Raw genomic sequence first — 15120 nt, 5'->3', positions numbered from 1 at the left:
AGATTTCCCACACAGAGTGACAGATACTTGGAACAAATTAGACACGGAAACAGTGTGTGTAAACATTATTCAAGATTTTAAGAAAAAAACTTGATGCTGAGAGGATACAAAGACGGGTCACCATGAGCATAGCTCTCTTCCCATATAATACAACTAGGTAAATACACTATCATAAACATAGAATGAGAATGATGATTTCGAAATTTCCTTAGTCTATGACATCTTAAATTGGTATCCTATCATACTTACACTTAAGTCAGATCCATCCTCTACCAAAGTATTCAATTCTTGATCCATTATAGTTGACAAAAACCCAGCAACTTCATCAGCCTCTAATTCCTCTAGAAAGGGCAGAGAAAATAATATATAAGAAATAGAAGAAAAAGGGGATGTGGATAAAACATTTTATATCTTTAGTCTTTTCAGAAATGTGACACACTATTAGCTTCTACTAATCACAGACTATTTCACTCATTTGAGCTCTGGATTACTGCCAGAGAGCCAATACTACTTATAACTGAAGATGATCTATAGCTGAATAAAATGAAGTACATACCATTATCATAGAAATAGTTCTCTGTCACATCAATCAACCACTCAGCAATCTCTTTACTCTGTGGTCCTCCTGTCCTGTGCTGCACAGCAAACTGCAATTAGAAACAGTTAACAGAGACTAATATAGGATACCATTTATTTGTAACATAAGCAAAATTTATTAGGAAATTCATATTAATATACTAGTCTCATGTAGTAAAAAAGTTTTAAAATGTGAAGAATTCCTAAAAACTGCTGATTTTTTTTTTGTCAACAGCCTTATAATCTATTTTGCATTGAAGTGCAGGTTAAGTAATACTTTTATGGTTTACACTATAATAAATGGGTTGCATGTGGTGCTCCTGCAAGATAGTCAGCAAAACTATCCATTTTCAAAATTCATCACCCACCTCACCTCCATCAGGAAGTGTACCCCTGAAGGACTGACACCTGGTCTCCAGACTGGGCCTAAGACCTCTAACAACTTGAACTACATTTCTAACACCTTTTCACAGATGAGGTGCTGCCAACTTGCAATTGCTCCCCTCCTACCCAAACTGGTATACTGATTACATGGAACATGAAGCCAATATTATAGGGACAGTTTTGGGCCACCCTTAAAGACCAGTCACACATCATTCATTTATGTTAAAAGTTAAAAGCTCCACTTTGTTCTAAAGCTGTCCCTCTTTTATCTTGTTCCTTTAAACCTATAATTTACAATTTCTATTATTCTATCTCTTCTGGGCCCCTCTGTGGTAATGGGGAAAATAATTCTGCCACTATGCAAAGAAGGATGGGGAGAACAACAGGAAAGGTAGTGAATCATGGGATGAAGAGATGAAGATAGTGGTAGAAGAATTGGTTGGAGGGTAGAACTAGGGAAGTGTGCAAGAGGTACAAGAATAGAGAAACAAAGCACAAGAGAGCAGATGTAAAGCAGGGTAAGAGATTGAAAAAAAAAAAAAAAAATGGAAGTGAAGAGAAGCATGAGGTAGAGAAAAAAAAGTAAATGGTGCAGATGGAAACATCACTCAATCTGTTCCCATGGTCTCCTGCAGAAAGCCCATGGCCTCCAAGAAACCAGCAACAGCCTCCTGGCAAGACCACAACTCACTTAATCAGTATGAGGATTTGTTGTATGAGGCATTCTGTGTGGTGGTTGCCTCTGGGGCAGCTTGAATACATTGCCAGGCCTATTCTGAGATAGTATTGCCTCAATGATGTATGGTAGCCTAAGCTTAGGCATAATATTGTATTTCTTGTCTGGTGAATGATGGTTTTCTCTGTGGGACTTATATCCAGGGGTTGTTGAAGTATTTAGTTAGGCAGTGTTCCTTGAAGGGCTTGTGATATTTGGGTGTGAATGTGTTTCACACCCAGATAACTAAACAAACACTTCAAGAAAGACCACCTAACTCAATACTTCAACAAAAATCCAAAGATGTTAATGAAAGTGAAGGAGGTAAGAGGAAGATGGGTAAGGTATTTCAGAGAACTGCTGAATGTGGAGATTGTTGATGTTGTTGTCATCCCTTAGATTGTCGGGCCAAACAGTTCCATCTACCTGAGGAACACCATGGGATGGTGAACAGGGTTTTCCCACAAAACCCTTACAGGGTGTATGTTGTCTTGTTTGTGGAGGAGGGTAGTGAGGGGTTGTGGTAGTGGGAGGTGCTAGGAAAATGATTGATGTTAGAGGAAAAGGTCAGCCCTATAGAAAAAGATAAGGTACAAAAGCATTGGAAACTATGAAAGCTGGTACCTGGATTGGATAGGTGTCATGCACTGTCTGGAAAAGGGAGAAACTGTTATAATGAATTGGCTAATGTGGTTGTTTAATGTGTGCCTAAGGAAGAAATTGTGCCAAAGAACTTAGAGTACTTGCATAGTTCTACCTTACAAAGGAAAAGGGGAAAATAGGAATATAACTGTTTCAGAAACATATGGGGGGATGTTGAGTGGATTAAAAGAGAAACAGAAGGAATAACTGGGGAGAACAAATATGGTTTAGGAAAGGGAAGATGCATGACAGGTAAGAAGTTTTTGGCAAAAGGTATATCTTTTGGCATTTTTATGTATATATAGAAGGCTTATGACAGAGTCAACAGAAAGGCGTTGTGAAAAGTATTGCAGATGTGATATGGGATGGAGGAAATTTGTTAAGGCCTTAAGGGCAGTCAAAACCTTTTCACATGAATAGTAGAACTTGTGTTAGGGTTGGGAATGGTGAGAAGGAATGTTTCGAGTTAAAGGTGGGGCTGTGTCAGGGTAGTGTTATGTCACCATGGTTGTTCAATAGGAACATGGATGGGGATAGGGAGGTAAATCCAAGGGGCTGGAGATGGTTAGTGCGAGTGCAAGGAAATGGGAGCTGAGGCAGTTGTTGTTTGCTGATGACACTGCATTTATGGCTGGGTCAAATGTCTAAGGCAGTTAGGAATGGAAATCAGAAATTTATGTAAATACATATATACCAAAGGCTTTTTCCCCTTTATAAGGGAAGTAGCCAGAAAAAAAAGGCATAACATCCACTTCCATCCATTCCATCCCCACATACTCCATTCCCATTCTCCCTCCCACCCTCTTATCCCCACCCACTCCCTTTCATGCATCACAGTATCATCCATACAGAACCATTCTCCATCCACCCCTATCTTCTGTCTTCTCTCATCCTTCCTCAACAGACATTCCCTTCTTTCTCAATGCCCCTTTATCCATCTTATCCTTGGTCGCCCCCTCATGTTCACTCCTTCCACCTCTGCCTTCTACACCTCTTTTACTAATTTTTCTTCACTCATTCTTTCCATGTGTCCAAACCATCCCAATACTCTTTCATCAACCATATCTCCCAACTCCCTTTCCACTCCCATTCTCCTCTTCAAACTCCTCTCTTTCTCTCTTATGTTCCATGTTTCTGCCCCATATGGTGCTGTCAGCACAATCACTCCTTCATCCAATCTCCTCTTAGCATCCATTCCCAAATGTCTATTTCTCATTACACTTTTTAATCCACCAAGGCATTTACTTCTCTCAATCTACATTCTACCTCCACCTCTACTCTTCCCTTTCCCACCACATTCACACTGGCGTCGGTGTCTTGATTACATTTTTTTGTAGTTGCACATGAGTTACCCCCAGATTCTGTGCACTGGATTGATAATGTTCTCTGTGTTTAGTATTACTCAGAGTAAAAGAGAATGAGTAATATAGCAGTGACTTTATATTTTATAATGCAAGTGGTGTGATGCAAATTACACATGGGAGCTGATGCTGTGTGCAAGAATTTGAGTCATATAGAAGTGGTTAATACTTACTTCTAGTCTGCTGCCACTTTCCTCCCTTGTACATCTCAACACTTTACTTTTACCTAGATTTGTCTTTAACTTCTTTCTTTCGCACACCTTCCCAAACTCGGTCACTAACTTCCTTAACCCTCCTCCCGTCCTGCTACAAGCACAGTGTCATCAGCAAACAACTGGCTTATCTCCCATTTTCCTCCATTTTCTTTAACCATCTCCAATCCCTGACCCATTACCCTTGCGTTTACCTCTCGCACCACCCCATCCATGTATAAATTGAACAGCCAAGGTGACATAACACATCCATGACGAAGTCCCACCTTTACCTCAAACCACTCATTCTCTCCATTTCTGATTCTAACACAGGCTCTACTATTCTCGAAAAAAAAAACTATTGACTGTTCTTAACAGCTTTCCTCTCGATACACTAACCAGTCAGTACTGCAGCTATCCTAAGAACCTAACTTAAATTTACATTGATATTGGTGCATTATTTTTTACACCAATTTACTGAAATAGAAAAAAGAATAAAGTATGTTTACTTTCAAAGGAGTTATTTTGTTTAATCATGTTATCTATAATCATGATAATCTGAATAAGCAGCCTTATTTCAACAGCTCATGTCTATTACCATGAAACCCAGAAGAAAATTAAGTCTTGTCTCTAGACCTCTACTAGTCTAGACTTCCCATGATCATGGACATGGAATACTGACTATATTATTAATAGTTATTTCATATATTTGCTATCATAGCCATAGCCGGCTATGTAATAGGCATAGCATAGCCTGTCCAACATCTTAAAATTCATACCATAACAATGTAAGTATTATTTGTGAACAACACCCTCTACAACTATTATTAGTAGTATCTCTGACATGTCATGTGTAAACAAAAACAAACACGACCTGGACCCATCACGTATGCCTACATGTAATGAAATGACGCTCAACTGTAGAATAGCCAATGATCTTAAGCTCCTCATTTCTGAGAGAAAATAGGCTAAAAAACATGATTCTTACATTAAGTATTTTGTTCTAGGTGCCTTCCCTTTAGATTTTTACTCGGAAAACTATTTTGCTGAGGTTAATAACCAAATTTGCATTTAAGTCGGTGAAAATATGTTTTTGAAGAATTGGGCGTACACTTGCACAACAAGATAATTTGAATACCCTGCACATGCGCTGAACACTGCAAGCATTCAAACTGAAACATACTTATTTCAATGGGCCGCAAAAGATTGTGTTGTAACCAGTGCATGCGCGATGGTGGCACCACAAGCGGATGCGCCCATATCTAAATTATAATTTACAAAATTAATATTTAACTTCCTAATGCTGTATCACATGTGTGTGTACTTCTAAACATAAATACCATCGCATCTACCTTCGGTTGTAGTCTTTTTAATTCCCTGGACATTGATTTACATCCAGATTCCAGGGGAGGAATTGTTGGGTGTGGTCTGTGGACTGTGAGTGTGTGTCTGTGGTGATGATGGTATTTCCCTCAAAGTGAAACCATTTGGATTTGTGTGCGATATATTACTCGACTTTATTCCTTTTTATATATAACTGGAAATGCAATGACCACAACCTACAAAATCCTCACACAGACTCAATACTTTTTAAGGGTGATTATTGTCTGTTACTAAGGTGAGCTATTCTAGCTAGGTCAAACACCGCTAGAGGCTCCACCATCTATGACATCCGCCAATAGCGCATCATTTTATACACAAGCCATTCAAACGGCTAAATTTACATTTCGTGGGAAATTTAATTCATAAAAATGTCACTTGTGTATTAACTACGATTGTAGTAAATTTCAACCAATCACATCATCAGTTCCATGTTGGTACATAAAAACGTAAGATAAACATGGCGGCCTGCATTCAGCAGTAAATCAAAAAAATTTTCATGTTTCAATGTGAAAAATAAGCTAAAAAAAAACTCCATTAAATGGGCAACAGACCCAAATAAACAAACTACAAGTCTCGCAGATTATACTAATACCAAAACTAGGGCAGGGTATTATGGGAGAGCTGAGAAATCGTAATTGCAAATTAGTTTTTCCTATCGGATTGGGTTATCAGGTAACACTAATCGCTGACCAAACCCAATGATTGTTTTTGCCCAAATGCACAATTTTGTATAAAAATTTAGTGGTTGCATTATTTGACCTATTTTCTTTAAAAGGTGTAATTTCCATGTAATTTGACTAAAGTTTTTATCCTCGGCAAAATTACCGACCATAGTTACAAATAACGTCAAGCTCTCCATCTATGATCACTGGTGGTATGGATCAAACTTCACTCTGTTAAGGTTACTATTATGTTGTTAGTGTAATAGACCGTATATAGTTGAATTATTTGAACCACTTTCTTTAAAATGTGTGATTTTCATGTAATTTGAAAGTTTTTATCCTGATCCTCTGTATATTACTGACCACAGCTACGATTTGACCAGCCCGCCATCTATGATCACTAGTGGGATGGATCAAACTACACTATTAAGTTTCTAAATGTTATTAGTGTAATAGATTGCATGTAGTTGAATTATTTGAAGTATTTTCTTTAAATGTGAGATTTTCATGTAATTTGACTGTATTCATAGCTCTGGTCGGTAATTTTGCAGAGGTTAGAAAAATAGCTTTGGTTATATTAAATGAAAACTTCACATTTTAAAGAAAATGGTTCAAATAACACAACCATGTGCTAATTTGTTTTGGTATTCGTAGCTGTGGTTGGGCATTTAGCAGAGGCTAAAACATAACGTCTTTGATCAAATTACATGAAAATCACACATTTCAAAGAAATACTTCAAATAATTCAACTATATGCAATCTATTACACTAATAAAACAATAGTAAGAAACTTAATAGTGAAGTTTGATCCATTCCACCAGTGATCATGGATGAGGGCTGGACAAATCATAGCTATGGTCCGTAATTTTGCAGAGTATGAAAATATAACTTCATTGGTTAAATTACATGAAAATCACCTATTTTAAAGAAAATAGGTTGAATAATGCAACCATATGCTAGTTTTTGGTATAAAATTGTGCATTTCAGCAAAAACCGTCCTTGTTCGGGTTTGGTCGGCGTTGGTCGGCTATTAGTGACTCGGACGGTATTTGGGTAAATTTTTACTTTCGACCATTGTAGGAATATAGCAATACAAAATTAAATAGTAATTTTGTAAATTAAAATGTATGAACGTAATATGCAATTTTGTGTGCGGAAATGAAAATAAAAAAAAGTTGCTAAAACAGATTTCTTAAGTAACGAAGTCGTGTACGACGGATGGTACAACCATGTTTGTTATGGTAGATGACGACGTCGGAGAAATGAAAGGACGATAAATTTGTCTAAACTAACCTAACGTAACCTAACCTAACCTAAAGATAACAAATCATTTGCAAGCTAAGAGAATGGTTAAAAAGCCCGCCAACGTCTCTCACGATGACGAGCCGGATGACATCTAATTTGCAGGTAATGATTTATTAAACACAGGTTAGGTTAGGTTAGTTTAGGTTGGTTTAGTTTGGTTTAGTTTAGACAAATTTATCGTCCTTTCATTTCTCTGACGTCGGCATGTACCATAACAAACATGGCGTACCATTCGTCGTACACGACTTCGTTACTTAAGAAATCTGTTTTAGCAACTTTTTTTATTTTCATTTCTGCACACAAAATTGCATATTACGTTGATACATTTTAATTTACAAAATTACTATTTAATTTTGTATTGCTATATTCCTCCAATGGTCAAAAGTAAAATTTTACCGTATTCGTAGCTGTGGTCGGTAATTTTGCAGAGGATAAAAACGTAACTTCTCTTTGATCAAATTACATGGAAATCACACATTTTAAAGAAAATAGGCCGAATAATGCAACCATATGCTAATTTTTTCTAAAAAAAAAATTGTGTATTTGAGCTAAAACCGTCATTGTTTGGGTTTGGTCGGCTTTGGTCAGCGAATAGTGAGACCGCACGTTTTGGCCTGATTTTCTGAGACAAAATAGGCCTGATTTTGTACCCTTCAAAATGATGGATAATTCAAATTGCATTGTACTCATAGCGTCTTTCTGCATCGCATGAGAACTACTTCAGCTCAAATATCAGGAATTCCATTTTAAGTTGAGAACTTGAGCCAGAGGATAAACTGTTTCAAATGAAATGGGTTAAAAATAGAACACGTTGATCAAAGAACACTGTTAAATCTTACTTGGATGGCGTCCCAGTTATTGAGAAGAGATGCTACAACAGTTTTAAATATTGGACAACTCGTCATTTTGAAAATAAGGATGAGTTCTAACAACAAGACGCATGTATTTCTATGACGATAGCTGTCCGAGACCACCTTTTAGTTTCATGTAAACAATTGAACGTTAGTAGTTCTCATAGATAAAGTAAAAACTATCAAACAGTAAATAATACTCATAACCTCTCCCACCTCTATTTCTCTCTTTCAAATCCATAAGTATTTTGCTTATAGTTCTGATGTAAGAGGTTATCGGTTGCATCACTTAGAGAAATAAAAATAAAATACCTTATAGTTATTACATTATTTTTGGTATTTGTGAAGTTTCGTCTCACCCGCTCGCACAGCATTTAGTATATTTTTGCATTTATAGCACAAAAAGTACAGCAACTTTCTTGCGGAAATTAATAAGGGATTGAGAGGAAAAAATCCCGTAATTTACCCGCAACCGAAACGGTGTCATGGCTGTCCAGTTTTATCTGTCGAACATCAATTTGTATATTTTTTACTTGTATACCTGGTCACTTGGATTAGGTAGCTTTAAGTTAGATTAGGTTGAAATAAAGAGGAAAACATATGCTTCACAAAAAAGTGGACGATATTCGCAACAGTCGAAATTACGCATTGGTTACGGGTGTCAGGAAGGTTAGCCTACGTTTTTTTCCTTCCCTAAATATTAATTTCCGCAAGAAACATTGCAAAGAAATTTTGTTTAGTCATAGTACAGGTGCAAAAAATATACAAAATGCTGTGTGAGCGGGCGCGACGAAACTTCACACAATTCCGCGTTGGTTACAACTGGCGGGAAGTTGCGGGATTTTTATTTATCATTTTTCTCCTTCCCTTAATATTGATTTCCGCAAGAAACGTTGCATAGAAAAGTCGTTGTACTTGCCATAATATAGATGCAAAAAATGTGGGCGTGGGCACGTTATTTCCTGCTTCTTTTTCTTCGATGACGAAGACTCTTCTGTAACCCTTGAACTCTGTGCCGGGGGTGTAAACTGCACACCCATATCCGCACCACATTCATACCACACACCCCATTGATCTCGAGATCAACCTATTCTTCGCCTCCTCCACTTTCTACTTCGTAGCCCTGCAGCCATCCCGGAGGACGTCTATTGCCCTGCGGTCGCCGAGGCGCTGTTCCCCCATCCACTACCGCGTCGTGATTATCTTCATCGTTTTCTCCGCCATCCACCACACGAAGAAGATCCGGGATATATCGTGGCACTCCCTCAACAGAGATGTTGTTCCTCAAATTTACCTCCGTTACGATACCCTTCGTCCACTGTGAGGTGCACTTACTATCTTTTGGCTTCACCCATACCTCCTCCCTCAGCATTGGCCGGTAGCACCGGCGCTACCCTGGGATGTCACCAGTCATAGTTAAATAATGCTCTTTGTGGAACCGAGTCTTCGTCTTGGCTTGACCTAGGAGACATATTATGCCAGAAGACTGTCTCCATGGGCGGTATTAATGCCCTTTCAGGGGTGGACTTAATAGGACTTAATACTGCGATGGCATCGTTCTACTACTCCATTCCCGCTCGGACGATAAGCAGCCCTAAAGAAACGTCTCGTGCTCCATTTGTCCAGCTTTTCTTTCAGCGCTCCCGACCGAAGCGCGGTGCTATTATCCATCAGGAATTCATCCACTGGACCCCGTTCCAGGAATATCCCATTCATCATCCGTGCAATTTCTTCCCCCGTCTCCGTCCTCAGCTCCCGCCAGACGGCGAATCGTCCTGGGCCACAGTCAACCATCGATAAATACATGCCCCGTCGATAGTGGGTTACGTCGACAGCCAACCTCCAATTCTCTTCTACGCTGAGTTCGCCCGTTGCGTGCGGTCTTGGGGCGGGATAAATTGATTGACATCGGACACATACCCTCACAGACCGCCGGACTTCTCCCCGTTACATTTGGGTCAACTTTCCTTGCTAAGTTGCTAAGAACAATGACCTATCAACACCTAGGTGATGTGTTCCATGCAACTCCTCCGCGCATAAGGATCCTGCGGTGCACACCTCAACCAGCTTTTCTTTACTCTGGTTAGCACGTCCGCTTTGTTCACTCCCGACGGCACTTGGATTACGCTCACCTTCACGCTGAACTCGTCTATTAACTCCCTCAGGATCCCAAGGCGCCGTTTCACAATGACCTCTGCTGCCCCTTTCGTGCGTATTCTCTTCTCAGCAGTCAGCATTGAGTTCATCCATCCCGCCACCGTGGCTGAGTCTGTCCTGATTTCAATCTTATGTTGTCTCCACTTCAGCGCCAAATTGACCCCTTTTACAACCGCATCCAACTCCGACACTTTAATGTGATGGTAATCATCCTTTATTCGCTGCCACGCCCCATATTTGACCAACACACCTCCTATTCCCAAGACTATGCCAGTTGCAATGCTACTAACATCACACCATATTACTCCCATGTTGCGGTGCACTCCACTGTCCTCTCACTGGATCATTGCATCTCACACGTCGTACGACGTCATGTATCATCGTAAGCGTGCCCTCATCAACATTGTCTCCCCAACCCTTCGACTCTGACCACCTCTTAATATAACTGAGATGGCGAGTGGTTGTGTTTAAGTGATCAGCGCCGAAGAGGTACAATCTCTACGTAACAGAATTGTTGCCATAGAGAAGACTGTTGAGGGTCTTAAAGAGGAGAATCGAGTTCTTCGCTCGAAGACCCAAAACACGGACGATAAACCATGTTTGGAACCTGGATGGAAAAAGGTAACAAACAAAACACGGAGAGTTGGTAAAAAGCCCTCACCAGACCCGCTTGAATGCAGAAACTCATTTCAAGCTCTCGCGGGTTTACAAGAAGAAACGAAGAAGAAAATGTAGGAGAAGAAGGGTTGGGAAGTCGCTAGATTCCTTCCCGCAGGTAAAATTTTGGTTGTAGGAGATAGCCAGGTGATGTATTTAGACAGGGTCTTCTGTGACAAAAATGGAGGCATAGGACCCGGGGGTGAGGATAGGTGATGTTAGAGAAAGAATACAAGAGTGTATAGTCGGGGAAAGTGTGAAACCCATCGTTTGCTTGAGTGCTTGGGGGAATGACATAGGTAAGTTAGAGAGTGAGGAATTGTTTGCGCGGTTCCGGGATGCGCTAGATAAGATTAGGATTAAGGGAGGGGTTCCTGTTGTACGTGGAATCCTTCCGAGGAGTAGAGTTAGAGGTATGGGGCATTCCAGGGCTATTGCAATGAATTGCAGGTTGGCAAAACATTGCAAGGCTAATGGATGAGGATTTGTCGACAACTGGGATATCTTTGGCGGTAGAATTATCTACACACAAAAGACGGGGTGCACTTGTTACCCAAAGAATTTCGGCTCCTTGCTAGAACACTTGAGCAAAAAATAGGCATCCTGTATTTTTTTTTTGGGAGGGGGGTTAGATTACATGGGAGTCGGTGGACTGAGGGGAGGGAAGTATCGGAATATAGTTTAGGTAATAGAAACAGCTCAGAGATGGACTGTGAAAAGAATCACTTAATCAGGTGAATGGAGGACAAATTAAAAGTTTACTATACAAACAGCAGAAGCGTAATAAATCAAATGTATTTACTGCGAGGTAAAGCATGCGTAGAAAATTTTGATAATATAGCTATTACTGAATCCTGGATCAATAGGCTGATAGACATTTCCTTCCGGAAATCGAGATAAAGGATATATATGTATATATATATATATATATATATATATATATATATATATATATATATATATATATATATATATATATATATATATATATATACAAGGATAGGGTAGGCAGGAGGTGGGGAGGAGTAGCACTTTTTGTAAAAAATACAACAAATTGTGTTATCAACAATTCGATTAAGGATGAGTAAAGTACGGCACTTATTTGGGTGGAGATTATAGACAGGAATAAGAAAGTTATTATTGGCGTCCAATATGGACCTCCTAACCTCAGCATTGAGCAGACTGATTTCCTGATTTATGAAATTCGCAGGACGTCACAGTGTAAAAACGTTGTGATCACGGGAGATCTTAATTATAGAAACATTGACTGGGAAATTTTAGTAGGAGATCAGGAAGCGAGTTTTTATTTAGATGTGGTGCAGAATCATTTCCTAAAATAAATTATTACCGATCCTACGAGGGGAGAGAATACTCTGGACTTACTCTTAACTAATAATAAGGACCTAATAAGTAACGTAAAATTGGGAGATAGTCTAGGCTCTAGCGATCATCAAGAAATAAGATTTAATATTATTTGGGAAGAATTAAAAAGTACGAATAACGTTCAAGTACCGGACTTCAGGAGAGCCAATTTTGACAAGATGAGAAACTATATGAGACATTTGATCACTTACGGAACCGACCCAAGGGGCTGTGACGTGGTCAAATACACGGTCAGTCCGAGCGTCATTAATGCGGTCAGAGGTCGGGTCATGGAGGGTATGCGTACCTTGGGTCAGGTCACTTCCTGGCGCGGGATCAACAGCCCGGTCAGCGATTTGGATGAAATGTATAGTAACCCAACATATTTAGTTATAAATGCACAAAATAAATTTATTCACCTCAAGTCAATACGGAAGAATAGTAATAATCCCAAATAAATAACGGACAGGCTGAAACACGAGATCGAAATGGAAAGAGAACTTTACATATGAATAAAAAACGGGGAAACACACCTTAGATCCAAATATAAGGATATGGCAAAACTGGTTAAAAAGAATACGCGCACAGCGAAACGTAACTATGAAATTAAAGTTCCCAGACAAGCGAGATCTAACCCAAAAGAATTCTTGCATCTCTACAGAATAAATAATAAGGAATGGATAGGCCTAATTCAAAATGACGAAATTGACATGATAGAATCGGAGGAAAAATGAGTGAGGCGTTTAACAAATATTTTTTCTCTGTGTTTACTAGAGAGGTTAGATAAGGACTGTGATCCTATTTTCAATGGGGATGAAGAAAGTAGATTAATATCAGCATTAGTAAGATAGAAGTAGTCAAACAGATTGAAAGATTTAAAGTTACAAAATCCCCGGGTCCAAACGAAAAAATTCCGAGTGCTTAAAGAGTGTAAATTTGAAACCTGCGACCAGTTAATATAATTTTTTTAACAAGTCAGTAGACACTGATGTTGTGCCTATTGATTGGGGGCAGGCAAACGTTGTTCCTGTTTTCAAAAAGGGAGACAAATCGTCCATATGCAACTACAGGCCAATCAATTTGACATCGGTTATAGGCAAAATGCTCTGAGTATATTAACTATAGTCAATACACTCAGAGGTACCTGATTGATCCTATTTTCAATGGGGATGAAGAAAGTAGACTAATATCAGCATTAGTAAGATAGAAGTAGTAAAGCAGAATGAAAGATTTAAAGCTACAAAATCCCCGGATCCAGACGAAAAATTTCCGAGAGCGCTAAAAGAGTGTAAATTTGAAATCTACGACCAGTTAATAGATTTTTTTAACAAGTCGGTAGACACTGGTGGTGTGCCTATTGATTGGGGGTAGGCAAACTTTGTTCCTGTTTTCAAAAAGTGAGAAAAATCGTATATATGCAAATACAGGCCAATCAATTTGACATCGGTTATAGGCAAAATGCTCTGAGTATATTAACTATAGTCAATACACTCAGAGAACACAGCGACAGACATATTTTGATTTGTGACACACAAGATGGTTTCTCCAAGGGTAAGTCATGTGTGACTAATCTTCTATCCTTTTACACTAAAGTATATAAGGCGTCAGATAACAATGATAGTTACGATGTTATTTATCTTGACTTTAGCAAAGCGTTCGACAAGGTGCCCCACCAGAGACTACTAAATAAAATCAAAGCCCATGGCATAGGAGGAAAAGTGTTAGAATGGATTAGAGCTTGGATCAGTGATAGAAAACAGCGGGTCACCATAAATGGTGTAAAATCCAGGTGGGGAAGTGTTTCTAGTGGGGTCCCCCAGGGCTTGGTTTTGGGTCCCTTATTGTTCATTATGTACATAAACGACTTGGACAATGGGATTAATAGTGATGTTAGTAAGTTTGCGGACGACACTAAAATAGGACGCCTAATTAGGTCAGGAGACGACGCCGAGATTCTGCAGGATGATCTTAAATTGTTCACATGGTCGGTGAAATGGCAAATGAACTTCAATATCTCAAAGTGCAGCGTGTTAAACGTAGGGCTACACAACCCCGAAAATAGATATAGCTTAGATAACACGTTTTTAGAGAAAACTGAGTGCAAGAGAGACTTGGGAGTTCTAGTGAGTCCTGACCTTAAATCCAGGAAACAGTGCATTAGCGCCAGGAATAGAGCTAACAGAGCATTAGATTTCATTGCTAGGACGGTTACGAATAGAAGTGCAAATTCTATCTAGCGTTAATTAGACCGATCCTTGACTAAGCGGTACAGTTTTGGTCTCCGTCTTATAGAATGGACATAGATTCACTAGAATCAGTATAGAGGAGAATGACCAAAATAGTATATGGGTTCAGAAATTTATCTTGCGAAGAGAGGCTTAGGCACCTTAACTTACACTCTGGAAAGACGCAGAATGCGGGGTGATTTAATAGAGGTGTTTAAGTGGATCAAAAGCTTTAACCAGGGCGACGCAAACAAGGTCAACGAATGGAATAGACTTAGTAACCATGTAGTGAGCGCTGAACGCTGAAGCTATCGGTTGTTTTAAGAAACGGTTAGACAACTTTATGGATGGGGATGACAGGTGGCAATGGACATGGAACTGCCTAGTGTAGTCCTTGTAGTCTCTTGCAGTCTCCTACACTCTTGTGTTCTTAACTGCACGCCACACGGAGCCAACCAGCGATCGGGTAGTGACCAACCAATTTGGGGATGACAGGTGGTGAAAGGATACGGAGCTGCCTAGTGTAGGCCTTATGGTCTCTTGTAGTCTCCTTTATTCTTATGTTCTTATGTAATTTGCCACACAGCGAGAAGAGCTCTCGTCTGCTCATCTCGTCCATTACATCCAGGATCTTGTTGCCTCTCTCCTG

The 15120-nt window shown here is 39.4% G+C and overlaps 1 protein-coding gene across 1 annotated transcript; it reads right to left on the bottom strand.

The window, feature by feature from the left end:
• Positions 1–206: 206 nt before the first annotated feature.
• On the bottom strand, positions 207–8262 carry LOC143033721 (pre-rRNA-processing protein TSR2 homolog). Its single transcript, XM_076199205.1, has 3 exons — positions 8059–8262; positions 557–647; positions 207–341 (listed from the first exon to the last, which is right to left on the bottom strand). Exons 1-3 carry the CDS (start codon positions 8122–8124, stop codon positions 214–216), a joined length of 285 nt encoding a protein of 94 aa, XP_076055320.1. The 5' UTR covers positions 8125–8262; the 3' UTR covers positions 207–213.
• Positions 8263–15120: the final 6858 nt, after the last annotated feature.

The sequence above is a fragment of the Oratosquilla oratoria genome, chromosome 16 (assembly GCF_046742065.1).
Source record: "Oratosquilla oratoria isolate Oo_2021 chromosome 16, ASM4674206v1, whole genome shotgun sequence".
In the NCBI taxonomy this organism is placed as follows: Eukaryota; Metazoa; Arthropoda; class Malacostraca; order Stomatopoda; family Squillidae; genus Oratosquilla; species Oratosquilla oratoria.
This window is presented reverse-complemented; position numbering and strand designations above follow the sequence as displayed.